The sequence below is a fragment of the Garra rufa genome, chromosome 25 (genome assembly GCF_049309525.1).
Source record: "Garra rufa chromosome 25, GarRuf1.0, whole genome shotgun sequence".
NCBI lineage: Eukaryota > Metazoa > Chordata > Actinopteri > Cypriniformes > Cyprinidae > Garra > Garra rufa.
The window spans coordinates 27525515-27548030 of record NC_133385.1 but is presented as its reverse complement, the minus strand read 5'-3'; the positions used below and the strand labels follow the sequence as shown (position 1 = coordinate 27548030).

The 22516-nt window shown below is 35.7% G+C and overlaps 1 protein-coding gene and 1 long non-coding RNA gene across 5 annotated transcripts in view; one reads left to right on the top strand and one right to left on the bottom strand.

Annotated features, from left to right (window-relative positions):
* The window catches only part of scaper (S-phase cyclin A-associated protein in the ER), a 194357-nt gene extending 176084 nt beyond the window's left edge, over positions 1-18273 (top strand). For all 4 annotated transcript variants that reach the window (XM_073832328.1, XM_073832330.1, XM_073832329.1 and 1 more), the window contains 3 exons: positions 11132-11323; positions 14227-14275; positions 17441-18273. In XM_073832328.1, coding sequence (XP_073688429.1) covers positions 11132-11323; positions 14227-14275; positions 17441-17544 — 345 coding nt within the window. In that variant the 3' untranslated portion in view covers positions 17545-18273. The remainder of the gene's footprint in view (positions 1-11131; positions 11324-14226; positions 14276-17440) is intronic.
* A 1876-nt stretch (positions 18274-20149) lies between these two features.
* Positions 20150-22472, bottom strand: LOC141301096 (uncharacterized). The gene is made up of 3 exons (XR_012342104.1): positions 22219-22472; positions 21219-21378; positions 20150-20947 (listed from the first exon to the last, which is right to left on the bottom strand). It is a non-coding gene; the product is annotated as an uncharacterized lncRNA (long non-coding RNA).
* Between the last annotated feature and the right edge of the window lie 44 nt (positions 22473-22516).

Below are 22516 nucleotides of genomic sequence, written 5' to 3'. Positions count from 1 at the left end.
GAAGAAAGTGTTAAAATAATAAATTAAATAAAAAATTATAAAATAAATTATAAAAATTATAAATTACTATAATAATAATAATAATAATAAAAGATATCAATAAAGTAAATAAAAAGTAATAATTTAAAATGTAGGCCTTTAAATATACCTAATTTGACTTTCATTCTGATATCTTTTGTATTCTATTTTAGTTAATTATTATTGTATTTTTGTATTATTTTTGTCTTATTATTATTTTTTTTAATTATTCAATATAGGCATTTATGACGCAACATAAAATAATAGAGTGAAGCAGTATCCATTGTTTGAAAAAAGTTACAACTAAATAAAAAAAAATCAATAATAAAGTCAGAATAATAAATAATAATTGAATTAATAAAAAATAAATTAATAATATAAATATATCTAATTTGGCATTCATTCTGATATGTTTTGTATTATATTTTAATTAATAGAATACAAAAGAGTATTATTTTTGTTATTTTTTAATTAATATTATTATTAACAATTATTCAGTATAGGCTTTTATGAAGCAACACAAAATAAAAGAGTAAACTGCTCATCCATTGTTTGAAGAAAGTGGTCTAAAAATAAATAAAATAAACTCTAAAAAATATATAATAAATTATAATGTAATACTATTAATAAACAATAATTTTCTAAATAAACACTAAATAAAACTAATAATTTAAATAAGATTGTTTAAACATACCAAATTTGGTATTCATTTTAATATGTTTTCTATTCTGTTTCAATTAATAGAAAAAAAGAGTATTATTTTTTATTATTATTTGTTGTTGTTATTTTTTTATTACTATTTGTATTTTTAATTATTTAATATAGGCATTTATGAAGCAACATAAAAAATATTGTGAATTGCACATCCATTGTTTGGTAAAAAAGTGGTGTAAAAAATGTCAAATGAAAAAATATAGATGTAAATAATTATAATTATAATAATAAATGATGAATAATAAATTATATTAGTATTATAATAATAATAATAATAATATGAATTAATAATAATAATAACAAATGTTATAAATAAAGTAATAATTTTTATAATTTTGATATACCTAATTTGACATTCATTCTGATATCTTTTGTATTCTATTTTAATTAATAGAATAAAAAAGAGTATTCTTTATTATTATTATTTTATTTTTAATTATTTAATATAGGCATTTGTGAAGCCACATGAAATAGAGTGAACTGCTCATCTATTGAAGAAAATGGTGTATTTTTTTTTAATAAAACTTAAAAAATAATAAATTATAAATAATATTATAATATATTTTTATTATACATTCTAAATAAAATTCATAAGAATGTGTATAAATATACCTAATTTGACATTCATTCAGATATATTTTGTATTCTATTTTAATGAATTATAAGCATTTTATTACTTTATTTTTTATTTTTATATAGACATGCATGCTTTAGTTTCTCTTGGGTCAACTCAATAGCAATATTTTACACACACAGTATTAATGGATCTTTATACATTAAAACATACATCTTCCTTAAAAGGCATAATTATATTTGGGAGCTTCAAAAAGTTTGAAAACCCCTGATTTAAGAAGTTTATTCTTCCTTTAGAGATTAACATCCCTCCTCATGCAAATTAAATTTAATGACGGTCAACTTTGTAATACTTCTCAATGGCCAACTTCCAATAACCTTAATTTATTTCCATTATTAAAAGAAATAATCAATGCAGTAATCATTTCGTTTCCTGGATATAGTCTTAATACACGTTTCACGTAGGAGATGTCCGATACAGGATTGAAAACAACTTTTTGCACCAACCACCAGCTCTTTTAACAGTCCTAATAAGGGTTGTTGTTTTTTTTTAAATCACGTGGCTCAGTATCATCCCACCGGCCATCCATTTTACTGTCGCCATTCGTCTCTCCTCTGCCGTCTTATCAAGTCTCCATCAAAGAATAAACCCCTGGCCCACAGGTCTCCTTCCTCTTCACCTTGAGCCGCTCAGAGTGTGCATGTTTGCGTTTCACTGCGTTAACTTTACGCTCCCTTTGTTTTCAGTCGACAGGCTGGGAGTTATGTAACGGACCGCCCGTAAAAGCGTGGCAAACTCCAGTGCTCTCTACTTAAGACCAACACTAGACACCAGGCCTTGTCTCTTCCTTTCTTTATGGCCATCTGTGTTAAAGCGGGGGAGGAATCGCAAGTTCAAACGCCTGCCGTTGCTTTTATGATGTCAATGACTGAATGGATACCTCTGCAGACGCTGGTACAGGAGGACTTGGCCGAGGTCCTAATCCAAGTTTGGGGCTTCCTAGGGGCAGGGTCATTTCTCTCGGCCAGAGGGAGGCGGGTGAGTTCGCTTAGGGTTGGGGCGGTAGGTAACCTCTGCGCTCTCAGAGCTGTACGTCTCCCCTCCGCAGACACTTGAGGGGGGCTCATTGTTTAGGTGTGTGAAGATGAAGCACCGCGTGCTGAAGGATTATGAGATGGCTGCGTGATTTGTGGCCGGAATGTCCACAAAACTGCAACCCCCACAGATGGACGCAAACTCGTGCTTTCTCACATTGGGAAAGAATGCTTTCACAAACGCACAGATAGCTATCAAAACTAAACCAATTTTAAAAAGGCAAATCAAAATATTGGCAATAGGCAAAGCCGTTTAAGTGTTTGTCCGAAATTTTAGTACTGAGAAAGCTGACAGAACGCTGATGAAGATGCTTTTCGTGCAAACATAAAATGGTGAAAATCTAGCTAATAATATAACATAAATTAAATTATGTATTTTACAGAAATATGTAGTAGAAACATATTTTTTTTTAAATCCACATCGTTTTATACACATTTTGGACAATGGGGGTGCTATTATTTTGATGATGTAAAAAAAAACTATGAGATACTGGTGCAACCTGTTGCTATTTTTACCCCAACACAATTCGGAAAAAAAAGTACTGATACGATGACCACAGCTACTGAAAGAGCTTACAGGTGGTGAAGGATATAAGCGTAGACTTAAACCAAATGCCGTACCATTGTTTGTTTGTTTTTCTCCACAAGGAGTCTAAATGCTCCTAGATATCGAGTGAAATCCACGCTGAAATACCTCATTTGAAAATTACGATGAAAAGCCGTACAATATCATATCAGTATTTTGTTGCGGTAAAAATAGCAATAGGTAGCGCCAGTAGCTCACCGAGTGCAACCATTTGACATCATCAAAGCAATGGTTTCCCCATAGTCCAAAATATGTATAAAACAATGTGGATTTTTTTTTTAACTATGTAAATCTCTCATGGGTTTTCTACTGCTTTTCTATTTCAGAAATAGACGTCATTTACAAAATGCTGTAACACCGATTTTTCTCTACAAGGTGTCTAAACGCCCCCAGATTTCCAGTTCGAATTCTGCGCTGAAACTCTTTGACTGAAAAATACAATCAAAAGCGCCACAAATGTGGCATTGTATCAGTATTTTATTTTCTGAGTTGTGTTAAAAATATGAGCAGGTAGCACCAGTAGCGCCCCGAGTGCAACCATTTGACATCATCAAAATAATGGCGTTCCCCACATAGTCCCACATATGAATAAAACAATGTGGATTTTTTTAATAACATAAATCTTTCATGGTTTTTTTACTACATATGCCATATACAAATGCCGTACCATCGATTTTTCTCCACAAGGAGTCTAAATGCTTCCAGATATCGAGTGAAATCCATGCTGAAACTCTTCTACAGAAAATTACAACCAAAAGCTGCATATTGTGGTATTGTATCAGTATGTTGTGCTAGTTGTGCTACGGCAAAAATAGTAACAGGTAGGGCCAGTAGATCACCGAGTGCAACCATCTGACATCATCAAAACAATGGCGCCCTCATAGTCCAAAATATGTATAAAACAATGTGGATTTTTAAATAACGTAAATGTTTCATGGGTTTTCTACTGCATATTTAAGTAATAGACATCATTTATGAAATGCCGTACCACCGATTTTCCTCTACAAGGAGTCTAAACGCCCCCAGATTTCGAGTGAATTCTGCGCTGAACCTCTTAGACTGAAAATTACAATCAAAAGCCCCACAACATGGTTTTGTATCAGTATTTTATTTTCCAAGTTGTGTTACAAATAGCAACATGTAGCACCAGTAGCTCACCAAGTGCAACCATTTGACATCATCGAAACAATGGCGCCCCCATAGTCCCACATATGTATAAAACAATGTGGATTTTTTAATACATAATCTTTCATGGGTTTTCTACTACATATTTAAGTAATAGACATCATTTACGAAATGCAGTACCATTGTTTTTTTCTCTACAAGGAGTCTAAACACCCCCGGATATCGAGTGGAAATCTACGTTGAAACACTTTGACTGAAAAATACAATCAAAAGCCACACAATGCGGCATTGTATCAGTATCTTATTTTCAGAGTTGTGTTAAAAGTAGCAACAGGTAGCACCAGTAGCTCACCGAGTGCAACCATTTGACCATTCTATCACCACCCATAGTCCAACATATGTATAACACAATGTGGATTTCTTAAAAAACGAAAATCTTTCATGGGTTTTCTACTACATATTTAAGTAATAGACGTCATTTACGAAATGCAGTACCATAATTTTTTCTCTACAAGGAGTCTAAACACCCCCGGATGTTGAGTGGAAAACCACGCTGAAACTCTTTGACTGAAAATTACAATCAAAAGCCGCACAATGTGGCATCGTATTAGTATTTTATTTTCCGAGTTGTGTTGCGGTAAAAATAGCAACAGGTAGCGCCAGTAGCCACCGAGTGCAATCATTTAAAATCATCGAAACAATGGCGCCCCCCATAGTCCAACATATGTATAAAACGATGTGGATTTTTTTTAAAAGTACATCTTTCATGGGATTTTTACTACATATTTCAGTAATAGACATAATTTACGAAATGCAGTACCATCGTTTTTTCTCAACAAGGAGTCTAAAGGCCCCCGGATATTGAGTGAAAACCGCACTGAAACCCTTCGACTAAAAAAAACTAATTACAACCAAAAACTGCACAATGTGGCATCGTATCAGTATTTTATTTTCTGAGTTGTGTTGCATAAAAATAGCAAGAAGTAACGCCAGTAGCTCGCTAAGTGCAACCATTTGACATCATCGAAAGAAAGGCGCCCCCATAGATCAAAATATGTATAAAACAATGTGGATTTTTTAAATAAAGTAAATCTTTGATGGGTTTTCTACTATGTGTTTCAGTCATGGGCGTAAATCCCGGGGGGGACGGGGGGGACATGTCCCCCCCCATCCGAGGGTTGTCCCCCCCTCTAAAAAAATTATAAAAAAAAAATCGCACTCTCTATTGTGAAAAATATATGTATGTATACCTACTCGTGTAAGTAGAAAACCCCCCCAAAAAATGCATTTAGAAACAGTTGAGTTCCCCCTCCCCTTCCTTACAGTGGTTTGGCCCACTGCCTGCTTTACACACACGAGTCAGGTGTGTGGCTGCGGCTCAATTAATGCTGAACTCCAGTAATGCTGAACTCCAGTAAATAGGGTATTTCATTAACTTTAAATAAAGCGATTCTCTTTAATGTAGTTGATGCAGACTCATTTATAAATTAGTTGCGGCAAAAATGCTGATTACCGATGTAATTTTCCATGAATCTGCTATATTAGCAATTAAAACATTACTTATCTAGTTAACGTTAGCTTGTTTACCATAGCTTGTTGCATAATGCAATGCAAGACGCCAAAGCAGTTTCCCATGCATTGTTTTATTTGTGACGACTTGGCATAATGTTAACTTAACATTAACGGCCACAATTAGAATGTTGCAGGTATACCTCACTTCCCTGATGTCAAGAGATAAACTATCGAGCGTTATTAGTAGGTCCAGCGTTTAGCCCTTTTGTTAGCGCGTCCGCCTCCCGTGCCGGAGACCCGGGTTCGAGACCCGCTCGTCGCGAGCGTGTGGCGTTTCATTTAGCTGTGCATTTACTAAATGAGCACTGTGTTACGTCCGAACAAACCTCACTATAAATAAAATTGTAAACCTTTTTTTGTTTTTGTTTTTATTGTTGTCTATCTTTATAAGTACAATTTGACTGTATTATTTTGCGTCCCCTTCAAAAATTGCTCATGAGAAATTTTATATTTATTGTCCCCCCCTACTGTTAAATGAAATTTACGCCCATGGTTTCAGTAATAGACATCATTTAAATTATATTAAGCCATACATATCTAAATACCCGGGGTTCTCTTTAAAGAATGGTAAATATAAAATAACAAAAACTATTACCATCCACACCAAGGCAAAATAATGTTCTGTTTATTATAAGCATGTGCTGCAGTTGTCTGTCACTTTAAATGCTTCTTTAAGGCAGAATGGATTCTGATTCTGTCAATGTTTTTATCATTCATCAGCTTTTGAAAGAAATTCCAACAATATTGTTGGCTCAGTAAAAACATGCATGACCACTGAAACGTCATTTTAGCTGACGTCAACCAAGACCTCATAAGTTTCAACCAACAGGTGCCAGCAGTGTTTTGTAGTAGTAATTTTTCATTGACTGTGAATTCTGTCCAGTTTTCCCTATCCAGTCAATTCTCGATAAATACAATCAAGTCCTACCCAACATTATTCATATGGAACAGCCTGTTTGAAAAAAAATCTGCACATTTAATTTCCATTACCTAGCATGTTGTCAGCTTGTTGTATGACAAGTAATTAGTCAAAGTTCTGAATACCCACTGAAGGTCCCAAGGGATCATGAGGTAAACGGGTATCCGCTGTGTCTGCAGCACTGTAATTTTTAACGTTCTCATGAATGATTAGAAATACACCAGTATCTCTACCACTCCCTAGTCTTGTCCAGAACTGATGTGAGAGATTGATTCTGTACTCTCCGCGTTTGGCCGAAAAAAGACCTTCCTTCATCTCGCCCACTGTTCTGACACTACGCAGCTCCTACGCTGAAAACAACCAGATGTTTTACACCATTTGTTCCATAGTAGCAGAGCAAGAGCATTAATTTCAACCCTGCAAAAAGCTTCTGAATCATGGTGTTTGGTCGACAGATGCCGGACGATCATGGACTAGACTGAGTACCATTAAAGGGCTCCACGGTGGTTTGTTTTAGTCGTTTCAGCCAGGCATCTTTAAACAGTTCCTAATACAGAGTGACATGGACCTAAAGCCTTTGAACACTGCTGTAGAACTATGTTTTAAGGCCGCTTTACCCTTTAAATGATAAAAGTAGTGAGTTATCGCTTTGTTTGTCATGCTCTTAAACCCTTGAGGGGTATTATTAAAGCAGAGAATGCCATGGAAAGAGTATTGTTAAGAGTATTTTTAAAATCTTGTAAATCCTGGTAATTTATGTCACCCTTTTCCTGGGGAATGTCACCCCTCCCTTATGGTTTGCATTTGGGGCAGAGCAGCAATAGACGGATGCGTGTACCTGTAATAGGGGCTGTTTAACACCCCCTCCTTCTCTTCATCTTTCTCCCCCCAAATCCCTCTAGCCAGGATTTACTGTGGTGACCTCCCAACTCTCTGGTTCTCTTCCCGGGAGTCAAGGGCCTTCCCAGGCTCCCAAACCCTTGGTGTCGGAAGCTTGTAGTATTTAGGGGCTATGCTCCGTTTTTTTCCCATCCCAGGCACTGTGTTTAATCAGTCCAGGCCTGAGGTGATTTGGTTTTAATTCTAAGGGGTGGGCCGGATTTGATGGTGTGATTGAAGGCAGTGAAAAATGGGAAGGCGGAGGGGGGCCATATGCCTGGTACGAACTCCATTACGGGTATTACTTCATTTATTAAAGTGGGACCGGTCTTGTTTGCATGTTTCGCACAAGGTTCAATTCCAAAACCTGACCCACAAACATGCATTTCAGCATGTTATAGATCTTAATATAAAATAGATGGTTCTTAAAGGTTGTGGCGAGAAGTTGCACTGACAGGGACCTCAATGAACGACCAACATTTGTCAATTTCCCTGTCATTTTGTTAAACAGTGATTTGCTACAGCCTTCGTAGATGACCAAAGTTTTATGGTCGCAACTCAAAGGTAAACTTCCAAATACTTTCTTCCCGGTAGATTCTATGCATATGCAAAGCAGTGTTATAAACTCAGTGGAAATAAATCCCGTATGGCAGGCAAGGCAGAAAAATTCTTGGTTACAAATATATTTCAGTGAATACTTACTGCTATCAATTAAAATTGCATATTTTAAAACTGACAATTTCAACCAATATTTGAATGCTTTTTTTTTGTTTTTTTTTTGACTTTGTTAGAGCTGTTTGCATAACAATGTAACAGAGGTCAGCTAGTAAGTGTTGTGCAGGTAAACCTCACTCCCCTGATCTCAAAAGGCACATTAAGCCCAAAGTATACTAAGTTTCTGTGCACATACGCTAGAGTATACATCCAGTCGAATGTGTAGCCTTTGAAAGTATACTCCATTTTATAGCATGCGCTATAGAAAGCTTCATCTTTAGTCCCATGTCTACGCAATTTTTCTCCACAAGTTATGATCAATTAAATTTTTTTTTTAACTTTTTTAAACTATACATGCGGCTCTCTTATAACCTCCCTCGCACTAGTGCTTGCCAATGCTTTGTTGTAGTTGTTCTGTCTGTTTAGTTTTGTTTTCTACATTGAAACATGACCCAGGCCAGTGTTGCCACCTTGTGGAACAACTTATTGGTGCAAAAATAAACTCAATGCACATGTGCAGTTACAAAAATCGGGTGGTGGACCATTGCATACGCTTAAAAACCAAAGTATACTTTGTGCTGTAGCGACAGGCACTAGAAGCTGATGTATTTGGCATTCTTGTTTAGCATCCATGCCGGAAATGCCAGTTCAAATCCCGCTCAAAGCGAGCAATCAAGGGGAGTAGAACCAGAAGGGGGTGCTGTGACCCGGATAGGAATTAGGTTTAGGGAGATGAGTGTAACGGAGGCCAGCTAGTAAGCACTGTGCAAGTAAACCTCACTCCCCTGATTTCAAGAGGCACACTAGCGACATGCTAGAGGCTGCTGTATAGACGGTTTCATCGGGCGCACGCGCCTGGACCTAAGTTGACTTCCGGTCTGTATTTATCTGTCTGGTTCGTGTCGCGGGCTACAAACACAGCTAATAATGAGTAATGAAGTTGGTCTCAGGTTATTGTGCTGTGGTATGTGTTTCCCAAACATTTATTTATTTGTGGCAACCTGCCACGATATAAAAACCAACTGATTTTCCAATTGGAAATAATAGACTAATTCATTAATCTGTTAATAGACTCCGTTGAATAAACGTAATACACGTTTAAAAATCAAACCCAGGCGTGGGTGTTTTTATATCACTGTATTTCTGAAGAAAGACCGTCTTTAGAAAATGTCATTTTCATTTCATCCTGCATAAGGCAGCGTTTTTAAATTAAGAGCTGCTTTGTCTATAGCCATTACCGGGGAAACCTCGTTTCTCGTGCTTAAAGCACCTCCTGCTGGCAGAGGATGAGTTTGCATTTTTAATAAATCAGTCTAATTTACGCAGCCAACATATTTCGCTTGTTATTAAAAAAATAATCTACTCTAGAAGGATTTAGCTGTTGTTATTGATTCTATTTGGATGTCTACCGGAAGTTAAGTTTGGGCCACAAAAGCGCGCATGCGCAGTAACGTTTGTTTATGTTGTTGCCGTTGAAACCGTCTATATAACATCCCTGTTAAGGTACCCATCACCCATTCTAGAAATGCTAGTTTGAATCCCACTCAGAGTAAATAGAACCGGAGGGGTTACATTGGTGCCCTGACCCGGATGGGATTGAGTGTTAGGAAGGTGAGTGTAACGGAGGCCAGCTATTCCTGCTTGGATCGAGTGAGCAGAGTAGAACAGGAGGGGTTACAATGGTGCCGTGACCCGGGTAGGAGTGATGTTTAGGGGGGTGAGTGTAACAGAGACCATCTAGTAAGTGCTGTGCAGGCAAACCTCATTCCTATGATCTCAAGAGGTGAGTCTTCGTCCTTGTTATTGCACCCACCGCCCATGCCGCAAATGCCAGTTCAAATCCCACTCTGAGCGAGCGAGGGGAGTAGAACCAAAAGGGATTATATTGGTGCCGTGACCCAGATGAAATTGGGGTTTAGGGGGGCCAGCTAGTTAATGCTGTGCAGGTAAACCTCACTCCCATGCTTTCATCTGTTGCATAGGCACTAGAGGCACAGCGGTATTTAGCGTCTTTGTTAGTGCACCAACCTCCCAAGATCTCAAGAGCCACCAGCGACAGATGTTAGAGGCCATGGTATTTAGGGTCCTTCTTAGTGCACCCATCTCCCATGCCAGAAATGCTGGTTCGAATCCCACTCTAAACGAGCAAGGAAATAGAACCAAAGGGGATTATATTGGTGCCGTGACCCAGACGAAAGTGATGCTACAGGCTGTGGTTTTAGGCATGCTTTTGAATGGAGTCTCTTGTGTTACTACCTATATAATACACTCTAAATTGGTCACTTATGAGGTTCTGTCTCTATGCTTTATGGATAAAAGCTCAGTGAAAAAATAAATCCAAAATGGCTGAGGCAAGAAAAAAATACTCACATTTATGAAATTTAAGATAAAACAGTTATGATGAAAATAGTTCTGTGCCAGTTCAATTGGACTATTTTTATCCGTATTTATTTAACTTGTCAAAGTATGGATCTGTTAGCATAGCAACATGCTAACACTAAAAAAACGCTAAGTTGAAATCAGTTGCAATTTGAGTCTCCTGTGCGCAATTTGTTTAGCACGAGTTACCACCTACATAAAACAATCCAAATTGGTCTCTCATGAGGTGTCCATTTCAATGCTGGGTAGCAAGGCAGCTCACTAGTTTTTGGAACAGAGCTTGTGTGTGTCCTCCCATGGGGCGAATCTGAACCTGTGTGTGTTCAGCGTACATGCTCAGCAGAAGTGGATGAGGCATCTCTGTCTGTGTTTTATGGAGTGTAATTGTGCGCTGGGAGGCACTGCCCTCTATTTCTCCTCTTAATGGCTGTTTGTGTGTTGTTTTAGTGGCAGATTTACGCGTGGGACGGGCAGAGGGGCGGGTTGATTTACAGCTGACTGTGGCTTTGGCCTCACTGGTTATGTGTGTGTGCACGCTGTCACTGTGTGTGTTCCAGGTGATTGTGCAGTCTGGCCGCCAGCCCAGCGTGTTGCAGAAACTGTGTCAGCTGCCGTTCCAGTATTTCAGCCACCCGCGACTCATCAAAGTGCTCTTCCCCTCACTCATCTGCGCCTGCTACAATAACCTGCCGAACAAGGTCATCCTGCAACAGGAAATGAGCTGTGTGCTGTTAGCCACCTTCATACAGGTAAATCGTTCGGCCTTCACACCATTACTCGCATGCAACTTAGATTTAGTTTCATGAATCTGTCCACAAACTGTATTCCAGCTGTTCGATTTTACAGCGATTTGCACCTGCAAACTACTGGAAGTCGTTGGAAACACATTTACCAAACAACACTTGCCATTCAGATGCTTCTTACGTAAAAAACTGTTTGGTGATATTCAAATTTTAACAGTTAAAATCACCCATTAGATGTTTTATCAGCTTTTTCAAAAACTCAGTACTTCAGTGCTCATATATTTATCAAGTGTGCAAAACAACTGGAAGTCAATGTAAACACATTTACCAAATAAATTTGGTAACACTTGGGATTCAAACACTGCTTTTTTTCTTTTTTTTTTAAGAGTGCAAAAACATACAACGCAGAAAAAACAACAACAACAAAAAACAATACCAACAACAAAAACAGCAACGCCGTGAGCATGTTTTACAAACATGTCTGAATTTTATATTTCAAATTTGACACTGACAGCGATTTGCAGCTGCAAAACAACTGAAAGTCACTGGAAACACATTTACCAAATACAGTCGAGGCCAAAAGTTTTGAGAATTACATAAATATTGGAAATTGGAAAAGTTGCTGCTTAAGTTTTTATAATAGCAGTTTGCATATACTCCAGAATGTTATGAAGAGTGATCAGATGAATTGCATAGTCCTTCTTTGCCATGAAAATTAACTTAATCCCGAAAAAAACTTCCCACTGCATTTCATTGCTGTCATTAAAGGACCTGCTGAGATCATTTCAGTAATCGTCTTGTTAACTCAGGTGAGAATGTTGACGAGCACAAGGCTGGAGATCATTATGTCAGGCTGATTGGGTTAGACTGGCAGACTTGACATGTTAAAAGGAGGGTGATGCTTGAAATCATTGTTCTTCCATTGTTAACCATGGTGACCTGCAAAGAAACGCGTGCAGCCATCATTGCGTTGCATAAAAATGGCTTCACAGGCAAGGATATTGTGGCTACTAAGATTGGATCATCAAGAACTTCAAGGAAAGAGGTTCAATTCTTGTTAAGAAGGCTTCAGGGCATCCAAGAAAGTCCAGCAAGCGCCAGGATGGTCTCCTAAAGAGGATTCAGCTGCGGGATCGGAGTGCCACCAGTGCAGAGCTTGCTCAGGAATGGCAGCAGGCAGGTGTGAGCGCATCTGCACACACAGTGAGGCCAAGACTTTTGGAAGATGGCCTGGTGTCAAGAAGGGCAGCAAAGAAGCCACTTCTCTCCAAAAAAAACATCAGGGACAGATTGATCTTCTGCAAAAAGTATGGCGAATGGACTGCTGAGGACTGGGACAAAGTCATATTCTCCGATGAAGCCTCTTTCCGATTGTTTGGGGCATCTGGAAAAAGGCTTGTCCGGAGAAGAAAAGGTGAGCGCTACCATCAGTCCTGTGTCATGCCAACAGTAAAGCATCCTGAGACCATTCATGCGTGGGGTTGCTTCTCATCCAAGGGAGTGGGCTCACTCACAATTTTGCCCAAAAACACAGCCACGAATAAAGAATGGTACCAAAACACCCTCCAACAGCAACTTCTTCCAACAATCCAACAACAGTTTGGTGAAGAACAATGCATTTTCCAGCACGATGGAGCACCGTGCCATAAGGCAAAAGTGATAAATAAGTGGCTCGGGGACCAAAACGTTGAAATTTTGGGTCCATGGCCTGGAAACTCCCCAGATCTTAATCCCATTGAGAACTTGTGGTCAATCCTCAAGAGGCGGGTGGACAAGCAAAAACCCACTAATTCTTACAAACTCCAAGAAGTGATTATGAAAGAATGGGTTGCTATCAGTCAGGATTTGGCCCAGAAGTTGATTGAGTCACATATATTCACTCACCCTCATGACGTTCCAAACGCAAACAAGTTTCTTTCTTACGTTGAACACAAAGGAAGATATTTTGAAGAACCAAACAGTTGTTAGCCCCAATTAACTTCTATAGTAGGGAAAGAAATGCTATGCAAGTCAATGGAGACCATCAACTGTTTGATTACCAGCATCCTTTAAAATGTATGATCAACATAAGAAAGAAACTCACACAGGTTTGTAACAACATGAGGGTGAGTAAATGATAACAAAATTAAATTTTTGGGTGAACTATCCCTTCAACAGATTTACTCAAGCAACCGGTGCAAAAATGTTTGCGATAAATTATTCAATAAAATTCAATGTGTGTTTAGAAAATTTAAAGGCAAGTGTATAATTTTACATTTAAAGTTAAAATACTTTTCCAGCTATCATTTAGCATATTTTAGAACAATTATAAATTGGAAACAAATTATGCCCAATTTTCAAACTTAAATGATGCATTGCATCTTTAGTAAAAATTTGACAGCTGACATTGTAAATTAATTCTTTAAACCAAATGCAAGTTATTGGTCTGTTCCCTGGGAATCGAACCCATGACCTTTATGTTGCTAGCGCCCCCCACTAAACGAAGCAGCTTCCTTTGCTCAGATGGATGGTTTCCTCTGTCTGTTTGAGTGGATTTACCTGCCACTACTTGAGCCTCCTGTAAACACCATCTCCCTTCATCTTGTTCCTGACAGCGCTCTCCACACCACAGCACTGCTGTCATTACTTACACAGAGATTAGCTCCAACTCTAACATGGACAGGGAATCAGCAACTTCTTCAAACTATGGAAAGACACTGACACTAACAAATCCATTTGGTCCAAAATTCAGTTGAATCCGAAGGGCATAATTCCTATGCCACTAGGATAACCAAACTTAACATTTAATAAATACAAATGGCTTACTTATAGTTGTTTGAGCATTTTTAGCTGGGATAGAAGAATTTTTAGCACCAAAAACATCACCAAATCAAATAAATAATGAAATGTGTTCACTTTGTGTAACCTAGGACTGTGCCACCAATGAGAACCAGTCGGACAGTAAAGCTTCACATCCAGGTAAGTTCTATATTTGCTTGTTTGAGAAAAACAAGACTATTTGCTTTGTTGGATCAATTTATCATGGTAATTTGATTTGTATAAAATGTACAACTCATGTCGTTTTCCAGTCATTTTTTACCTGGAGATAAAACTTACAAACTTTGCTCATACAGGGTATAACAACGTCCCAAAAAAAAGGATTATTTTTGTTCTTTTTAGGATTTTTTTCTCTACCTTGTCCCACTTGTGTTTTTTCTGATCAAAAATGACTGGCTTAAAAAGTTTTTTTTTTTTTTTTTTTACTATAGTATTACCAAAATGAAAATCTTATCAACTTTATTTTTTTATTTAGTTTTGAAACTGATTTATTGTAGGCCTCATTAGCTACACTACCAGTCAAAAGTTTTTGAACAGTAAGATTTTTAATGTTTTTTAAGTCTCTTCTGCTCACCAAGCCTGCATTTATTTCGTTCAAAGTAGAGCAAAAACAATATAATTTTGAAATATTTTTACTTTTTAAAATAACTGTTTTCTATTTGAATATATTTTAAAATATTATTGTAATTTATTTCTGTGACCAAAGTTAAATCTTCAGTGTCACATGATCCTTCAGAAATCATTCAAATATGCTTATTTTCTGTTCAAGAAACATTTTTTTTAAATTATTATTATTATTAATATTTCCTAAATAAAAAGATCCAAAGATCAGCATTTATCTGAAATAAAAAGCTTTTGTAACATTATGCACTATACCATTCAAAAGCTTGGAGTCAGTATATTTTCATTTTTGGGGGGGGGAAGAAATTATAGAAATTAATACTTTTATTTAGCAAGGATGCTTTAAATTGACCAAAAGTGATGATAAAGACATTTATAATGTTACAAAAGATTTCTATTTCAGATAAATGCTGTTCTTCTAAACTTGAAAAGAAACCTGAAAAAATTCTACTCTGCTGTTTTCAACATAATAATAATAATAATAATAATAATAATAATAATAAAAATAGTAAATGATTTTTGAGCAACAAATTAAAATATTAAAGTGATTTCCGAAAGATCAAGTGACTGGAGTAATGCTGCTAAAAATTCAGCTTTGAAATCGGTTTATTTGGAATAAATTACATTTTAAAATATATGTTCTTTTAAATAGTACAAATATTTCAAAATTGTACTGCCTTTGCTTTACTTAGGATCAAATAAATGCAGGCTTGGTGAGCAGAAGAGACTTCTTTAAAAAACATTAAAAATCTTACTGTTCAGAAACTTTTGACTGGTGGTGTATGTTTGCATCTGAAATGTTATGGTCATTCTGAAATGCCTGAGCAAAGTCTGTTGTGAAAGTATTTCTGTGTAATTGAGGTGCAAATAATCAATTATGTATGAAAATTATTATATTCAGTAGCCTATTTTTCTTAGTAATATTTAGTGCCAGTTTATCTGGAAGTGACTCCTGGAAACGGTGCTTATTCACAAATGTTTTATGCAATATTCCAATTTTGCGCATAAGTTAAATTTGCAACTTTGGATGGAAACCCAGCTATTGATGTGAGCCTATGCAGTTTTTTAAATGAATATTGCCAAAACTATCCACAAATAATGCTTTTTTTTTTTTTCTCTAAAAAACTGAGGTACATACATTCAGATCAATGAGACCTATTAATAGGTATAATACAAATATTTCAACATTTTACTAATTTTGCTGTACTTTGGATCAAACAAATGCAGGCTTGGTGAGTAGAAAAGAATTCTTTAAAAAAACACTAAAAATTTGACTGGTAGTGTATGTTTCCATCACCCTGTTTAGTGATATTTAGTGCCAGTTTATCAGAAAGTGAAATGTTTAATTCAATATACCAGTTCTCCGCACAAGTTAAATTTACAACTTTGGATGGAAACCCGGCTATTGATGTGAGCTTATGTTTTTAAATGTGACCAGTCATAAGCATCTATTGATGCACGGTTTGTTGGGATAGGACAGTATTTGACTGAGATGCAACTATTTGAAAATCTGGAATCTGAGGGTGCAGAAAAATCTAAATACTGAGAAAATGAAGTTCTTAGGAATGGATATTACTAATCAAAAATTACGTTTTGATATATTTACAGTAGGAAATTTACAAAATAGCTTTATAGAATCCATATTCGATAGCAAAATTGATCATTTTGACCCATACATCAATGGAAAGCTTATTTATTGAGCTTTCATATGACATATATATCTCAGTTTTGTCAAATTTAACCTTATGACTGGTTTTGTGGTCCAGGGTCACATATTTTAAAATTTCACTGATTTTGATGTACTTTGGATCAAATAAATGCAGGCTCGGTAAACAGAAGAGACTTCTTTAAAAAACACTAAATATTTTACTGTTCAAAAACTTTTGACTGGTAGTGTATGTTTCCATCACTGAATAAAAAATCCCTTAATTCGCAAAAACGTTTTTACACTCACTTGAAGTGGTTTTTGAATTGTGCTAAACGGTATAATGAGTCTTCTATTGATGCATGCTTTTCGGACAATATTTGGCCGAGATACAACTGTTTGAAAATCTGTAATCGGAGGGTGCAGAAAAATCAAAATGCTGAGAAAATCGCCTTTAAAGTTGTCCAAATGAAGTTCTTGGTAATGGATATTACTAATCAAAAATTACATTTTGAAATATTTACAGTAGGAAATTTACAAAATAGCTTTATAGAATCTATATTCGATAGCAAAATTGATCATTTTGACCCATACAATGTATTTTTGGCTATTGCTGCAAATATACCCGTGCTACTTAAGACTGGTTTTGTGGTGCAGGGTCACAAATTATCCACAAATAATGTTTTACGATCAACCAGTTCCAAAAACAAATTGTAAAGTCGACAAAAAAATTGAATCTAAGATTTGGTGATAATATAGCATATTGAGAGATTTACAAGCAAGTTTTTATAAGGGAACACCAAATTCGATAAAGGATTTTCAGAACAGCACAAGGGTTAAATAGACATATTATACATTTTAAGTAGGATTAGAAATGTTTACGATTGTCAGATGGATCCAGAAATCCACATATTCCCTTCTGAAGTGCATTAGTTAAAAATAAACCTCTTTATTGCTCACGAAAGGACTTTTCTCTCTGCAATTGATTTAATGCTTTACTTCCTGTGTCAGTTCTAAAGCTCTGATCTTTCCCTCATCAGAGAAGGGCTTGGCTCCTCTGGACTACTGCGAGCTCTCCAACCGCTTCCCCAGAGACCAGTGGGACGCCGCACTTCAGTTCTTCCTCAAGAAGCAGGAGGAGTGAACGGACGAGCGCAGTGCAGTCATTTAGAAGAGCACATTACACACATTGACATTGAAGTCGAAATGTACACTCTACAGTGCAAAGCTGTGCCGGAGGGGTTTAGGGTACGAACGATGCCGGTATTCAGACCTTCATCCAAGCCGTCAATCAGTAGTGAGGCATTCCTAGTAATTATCCAGTAACTGTATGTTAACATTTATATTAACGCACACTGAAATCAAACTGACTTGTATTTATAAGCAATACAATGTTTACAGGATTTTACCTTTGGACACATTCATAATGATCTTGTGTTTCACAAAAGAGCAGATCTCTTTCTAAACTTTCAACAGTTTTTGGATTGAAGAATTTTCTGGTTAGTTTAATTGTTAAGTTTGAGTTGGACTGTAATTGTTGTTTTGTAAATAAAAAAAATGTTGAGCAATGATGGAGAATAAACAGAAGCGCTCGCTTAATTTAGAGTAAATGACGAGTTACCTCATCCGTTGGTTTTCTTTTTCCAGTTTGTTTCTATGCATAAAGTGGAAGGTTTCTTCCTGTAGCTGACATGTTATGATTTTTAATCATTTCTGTTGTTGTTGTCGTTATGAATCTTTGCTTGTTTGCTTTTTTTTTATACTGTAATTTATACACAGTGAAGATGCATTCTACACATTTTTCGCCCTTTGTTAATGCATTGAAGCACTTAAGTTTAATTTAAGAAATGGACAAGTTTAATAAAATATTTAATACCGCACAACCTTTGAGTTCTTTCATTGCTTTGAAATATTGTTTACCAGACTGTTTTGAATATATATGCGGTCAAGAGAGTCTCTCATTTTTTTTCAAGTCTGAGACCACTGAAGAAATTGCTTCTATTTTAAGTTTTTCTTATTTAATACAAATGTTTTAACTTGGAAACATTTGAGCGTAAACTGAACATAAAACAAATGAATTGCATAATATCTTAGTATTTGTTTATTTTTCACTTTAATGAAAGTAGCACTTGGTGTTGTTCTTCAGCACAATGTGAGATGTACAAAGTAGTTCACATTGGTTTATAATAGTACATAATCTGAAATATTTCTTATGAACTGTACATTAAAGCTCATAAGATGTTGGATCCCACTTTATTTTACAGTCCTGTTACTCATGTACATCGATGTACAACTTATAGTAATTACAATAACTAGGTAATAATTAGGTGTTAACCCTGAACCTAACCCTACCCCATGTACTTACCTTATATGTGACCCTGGACCACAAAACCAGTCGTAAGTAGCACGGGTATATTTGTAGCAATAGCCAACAATACATTGTATGGCTCGTAATGATCGATTTTTCTTTCATGCCAAGATCATGTTCCATAAAGATATTTAGTCAATTTCCTACCGTAAATATATTAAAATTTAATTGACTAGTAATATTGCTAAGAACTTCATTAACTTTAAAAGCGATTTTCTCAATATTTGGATTTGGATTTCCCTCAGATTCGAGTTTTTCAAATAGTTAGCCTATATCTTATTTATTCAGCTTTCTGGTGATATATAAATCTCAATTTCACAAAGTTGACCCTTAATGACTGGTTTCGTGGTCCAGGGTCACATATTACCAGTACTATCACTGTAAGTACAGCAAGTGCAAACAATTCTGCAGCTTGAATTTATTTTACAATATTCGCATGCTGAGGTTATTTTTAAAAAGAGCTGTTTTTATTATAACTACAGGAACGGCTCTATAAAAAAATAAGGGGATGTGTTTTAATTAAGAGCTTTTATTGACTAGCTTGCTAATTTATTCGCTGGGAAACGCAGTGGAGGAACCTGCAACGTGGGTTAAACGGCATTATAAAAGGGTTGTGGCCTCCTAACCAGGGTCCTCGCTGGCCCTGGGGCATCACAAACAGCCTGCTGTTCTTCCGCTCAATCCTTCTTCTCACACACTTACACTGTCAGAAAAAATGTGCAAAATTTGTACCTTCAGGGGTACAAAGGCTTGTCACTGGGGCAGTACCCTCAAGGGTACACCCGTTGTACCCTTTCACATGGGTACATATCTGTACCCTTGCAGTATGTACCTTACAAAGGCAAATATGTACCTTTGCAGACTAAATTGTACCATTTAGTGCTATGGTACCATAATGTACTTTTAAAAAAGGTACAAATTTGTCTTTTTTAAGGGTACTGCCCCAGTGACAAGCCTTTTGTACCTTATGGTGGCAAATCTGTACTACATACAACACATTAAAAAGGCCAGGATGCTGTTTATCACATTTATTAAACATTCAAAGCATTACATTCTCACATTTTTCACAGGATGAATGTTTTAAGCTCTATCACAATGTCATAACAGGATGCATATTGCAAAATTTTACTTAAAAAAAAAAATAATAATAATAATTTCATACTCAAAACTGTTCTTATAAAGCAAAACATTTTTCCAACAGTACACATTTCATTAATTGATTATACCCTAACATTTCATCACAAAATAAGCTCTACCTCAATGTGTCTTAAAAGGATGCAAATATTGAGCAATTCTTTTTTCCAAAAACAATTGTTTATACTATTTCTAACTTTTTAAAAACATTTTATAAAATTGCAAATATCAAGAATATTAAGCTTAATATTAAAATTTTCATAATCAATACATCCCATTAAGTAAAATTTTCTACTGCATTCTACATTTTCTAAAAAATGTTTTAAACATTAAGAATCAAAAACAACTTTTCCAACAGTACACATTTCATTAATTGTAACTTTATATGCGTAAATTCTTTTTATCACAAACCCATTTTTACCAAACGCAGTACTACACTAATACACAGTACTAATTGGAACTTTTTAAACATTCTTGAGGATCACAAACTACTTATTTATCATAAGCAGAGTACACGGCAAGGGCCTGAAAGTCCATCTCTTGCCCTGGTTTTATAACACTTCATTCAAAGTCAACTTTTACTGCGTATGCATGGAACTGTGAATTATACGACACTGGTATTAAAAAAACTTGCCACATTATATATATACACTGTTGACATTTAAAATGTATTGGATTTAAATCACTTTTGAAACACTGAATGTTGAAATCTTCACCCTTGTGTATCAGTATATTTGGCATTTTTAACACAGGATATTAATTATTCGGGTGATAGATATTGGAAGGGGCTTGCCACCCACCTCAGTTATCTTTGCTATGGCATGCTGCCAGAAAGTCAGTGAATTCTTCATGTAGGGTGGACAAGCCAAGTTGAAAACAATAGTAAGCACTGAAGGCTGTGCATTGTAGTGATCCTTTCTTCAACTCCTAGTTCCTTGCACAACTCCACACCATCCACTTTGAAAAGTTGTACCCTCTTGGAGAAAGCCATTTTCCAGTCAGTTTCTGCCAACTGTAAGGTTGGGTATGGAGTATCAGCATCACACTGAGAAGAAAAGAAAACATCAAAAATCTATCAGTAAAACAATGCAATGTGCTGTTTTAAATGTTTTAAGACAAATGATGTGAACATTTTGCCATAAACTACCTTGTAACCAATCAAGGTGTAGAGTTACATTCGAGCAATTTTAAGGCATGAAGATTTTTTTTCACACAAAGAAAAAACATTTAAATATCATTTATAAATATCATTTAAAAAAGCTTAATAGATAATCAATAAATAGATAATCACAAAACCACTATGTTTATGTAAATACCTAGATCTTCTGCAAGCATCTTTTCTCTTGCTTCTTGTAGACTTTGTCCAACGGAGCATTTCTTTGAACAAGCTGAAGCACCTTGGGCACAATACTGGTAAAGCCATCCCTGAAGTGCCGGCTTAAACTGCAGGCGATGAATGTCAGCTTCATCACACAACTGAAAATTTACAAAAAGATAAAGTTAATCATTTAAATTAACTAAAAATACTTCAAAACAATCAAATCAGACATTTTAATATTCTTTCATTGCCATTTCCCTTTAGTAATATACAAATATTTCTAAGATTGAATGCACAAATATTTGTTTACCTGAAGATTTAGAAAATTACAATGTTTCTACAAATTTGTTTTAACTGTAAATTATCATTATAGCATACTGTTTATTTAAATCGACATTCAACATTCATTTTAACCCAATAACTGATTTAGAATCTGTGATATCACTGACCCCTGAGGATGTTCATCTCTCTTATCTTCCCTGGCTCAAATTTGTAATTTTGTTAATATTTTAATTAATTTCAATATTTATTAACATAATGATAAAAGCCAAAATATTAAATGTAATAAATGTATTTTGACTGAGTAAAATCTACTGACTTCAGCAATCTACTACTACTACATTGCTATCGGTGACAGTTTAAAAATGGGAGAATCTCTTGTTTTTGCCCGAAGTTTTCAAGCCGGTAACAGAAAAAGAATTAAAGATACCTTATTAGTCTTTCAAATTTTCTTTCTTATAGCATTAATTCAGCCAAAAAGTTTAGTTTGGTCATTAATTATTCACCTTCATGTCATTCCAAACCAGTAAGACTTCATCTTCGGAACACAATTTAAAATAATTTTGATGAAACTAACTCTAACTCTCCCAACTTTCCTTGTGTGTGCTGACTGGCCACCCTGCTTTTTAAAATATTGGCATCAGGCATTAAAAAAATCAATACAGTTAACCGCTAAACATAGGACAAATATAATACACAAAACTCAGTGTTATACTTACATTTCTGTAGTTGAAGTTTGTTGATAGGCTTCTGCTGGCACTGGTACTAGTGTTACTGTTACCACCTCCATCTTGTGTACAAATTTGTTAAATCCACCTTATTTTCTAAAAGGAAAAAAATGCATATAGTCTGTGTGAGCTTGAGGTTTTAACAGCAACAATAAAATCTCTTTTTTTCAATGGACATTCATCAGTATAAAAACATTGCTTTAATTTAGAAAAATACAGAATAAGTTAGTACTTATACACTTCCAGAAAAAGGTACAATACTGTCACTGGAACAGTAAGTTACCCTAAG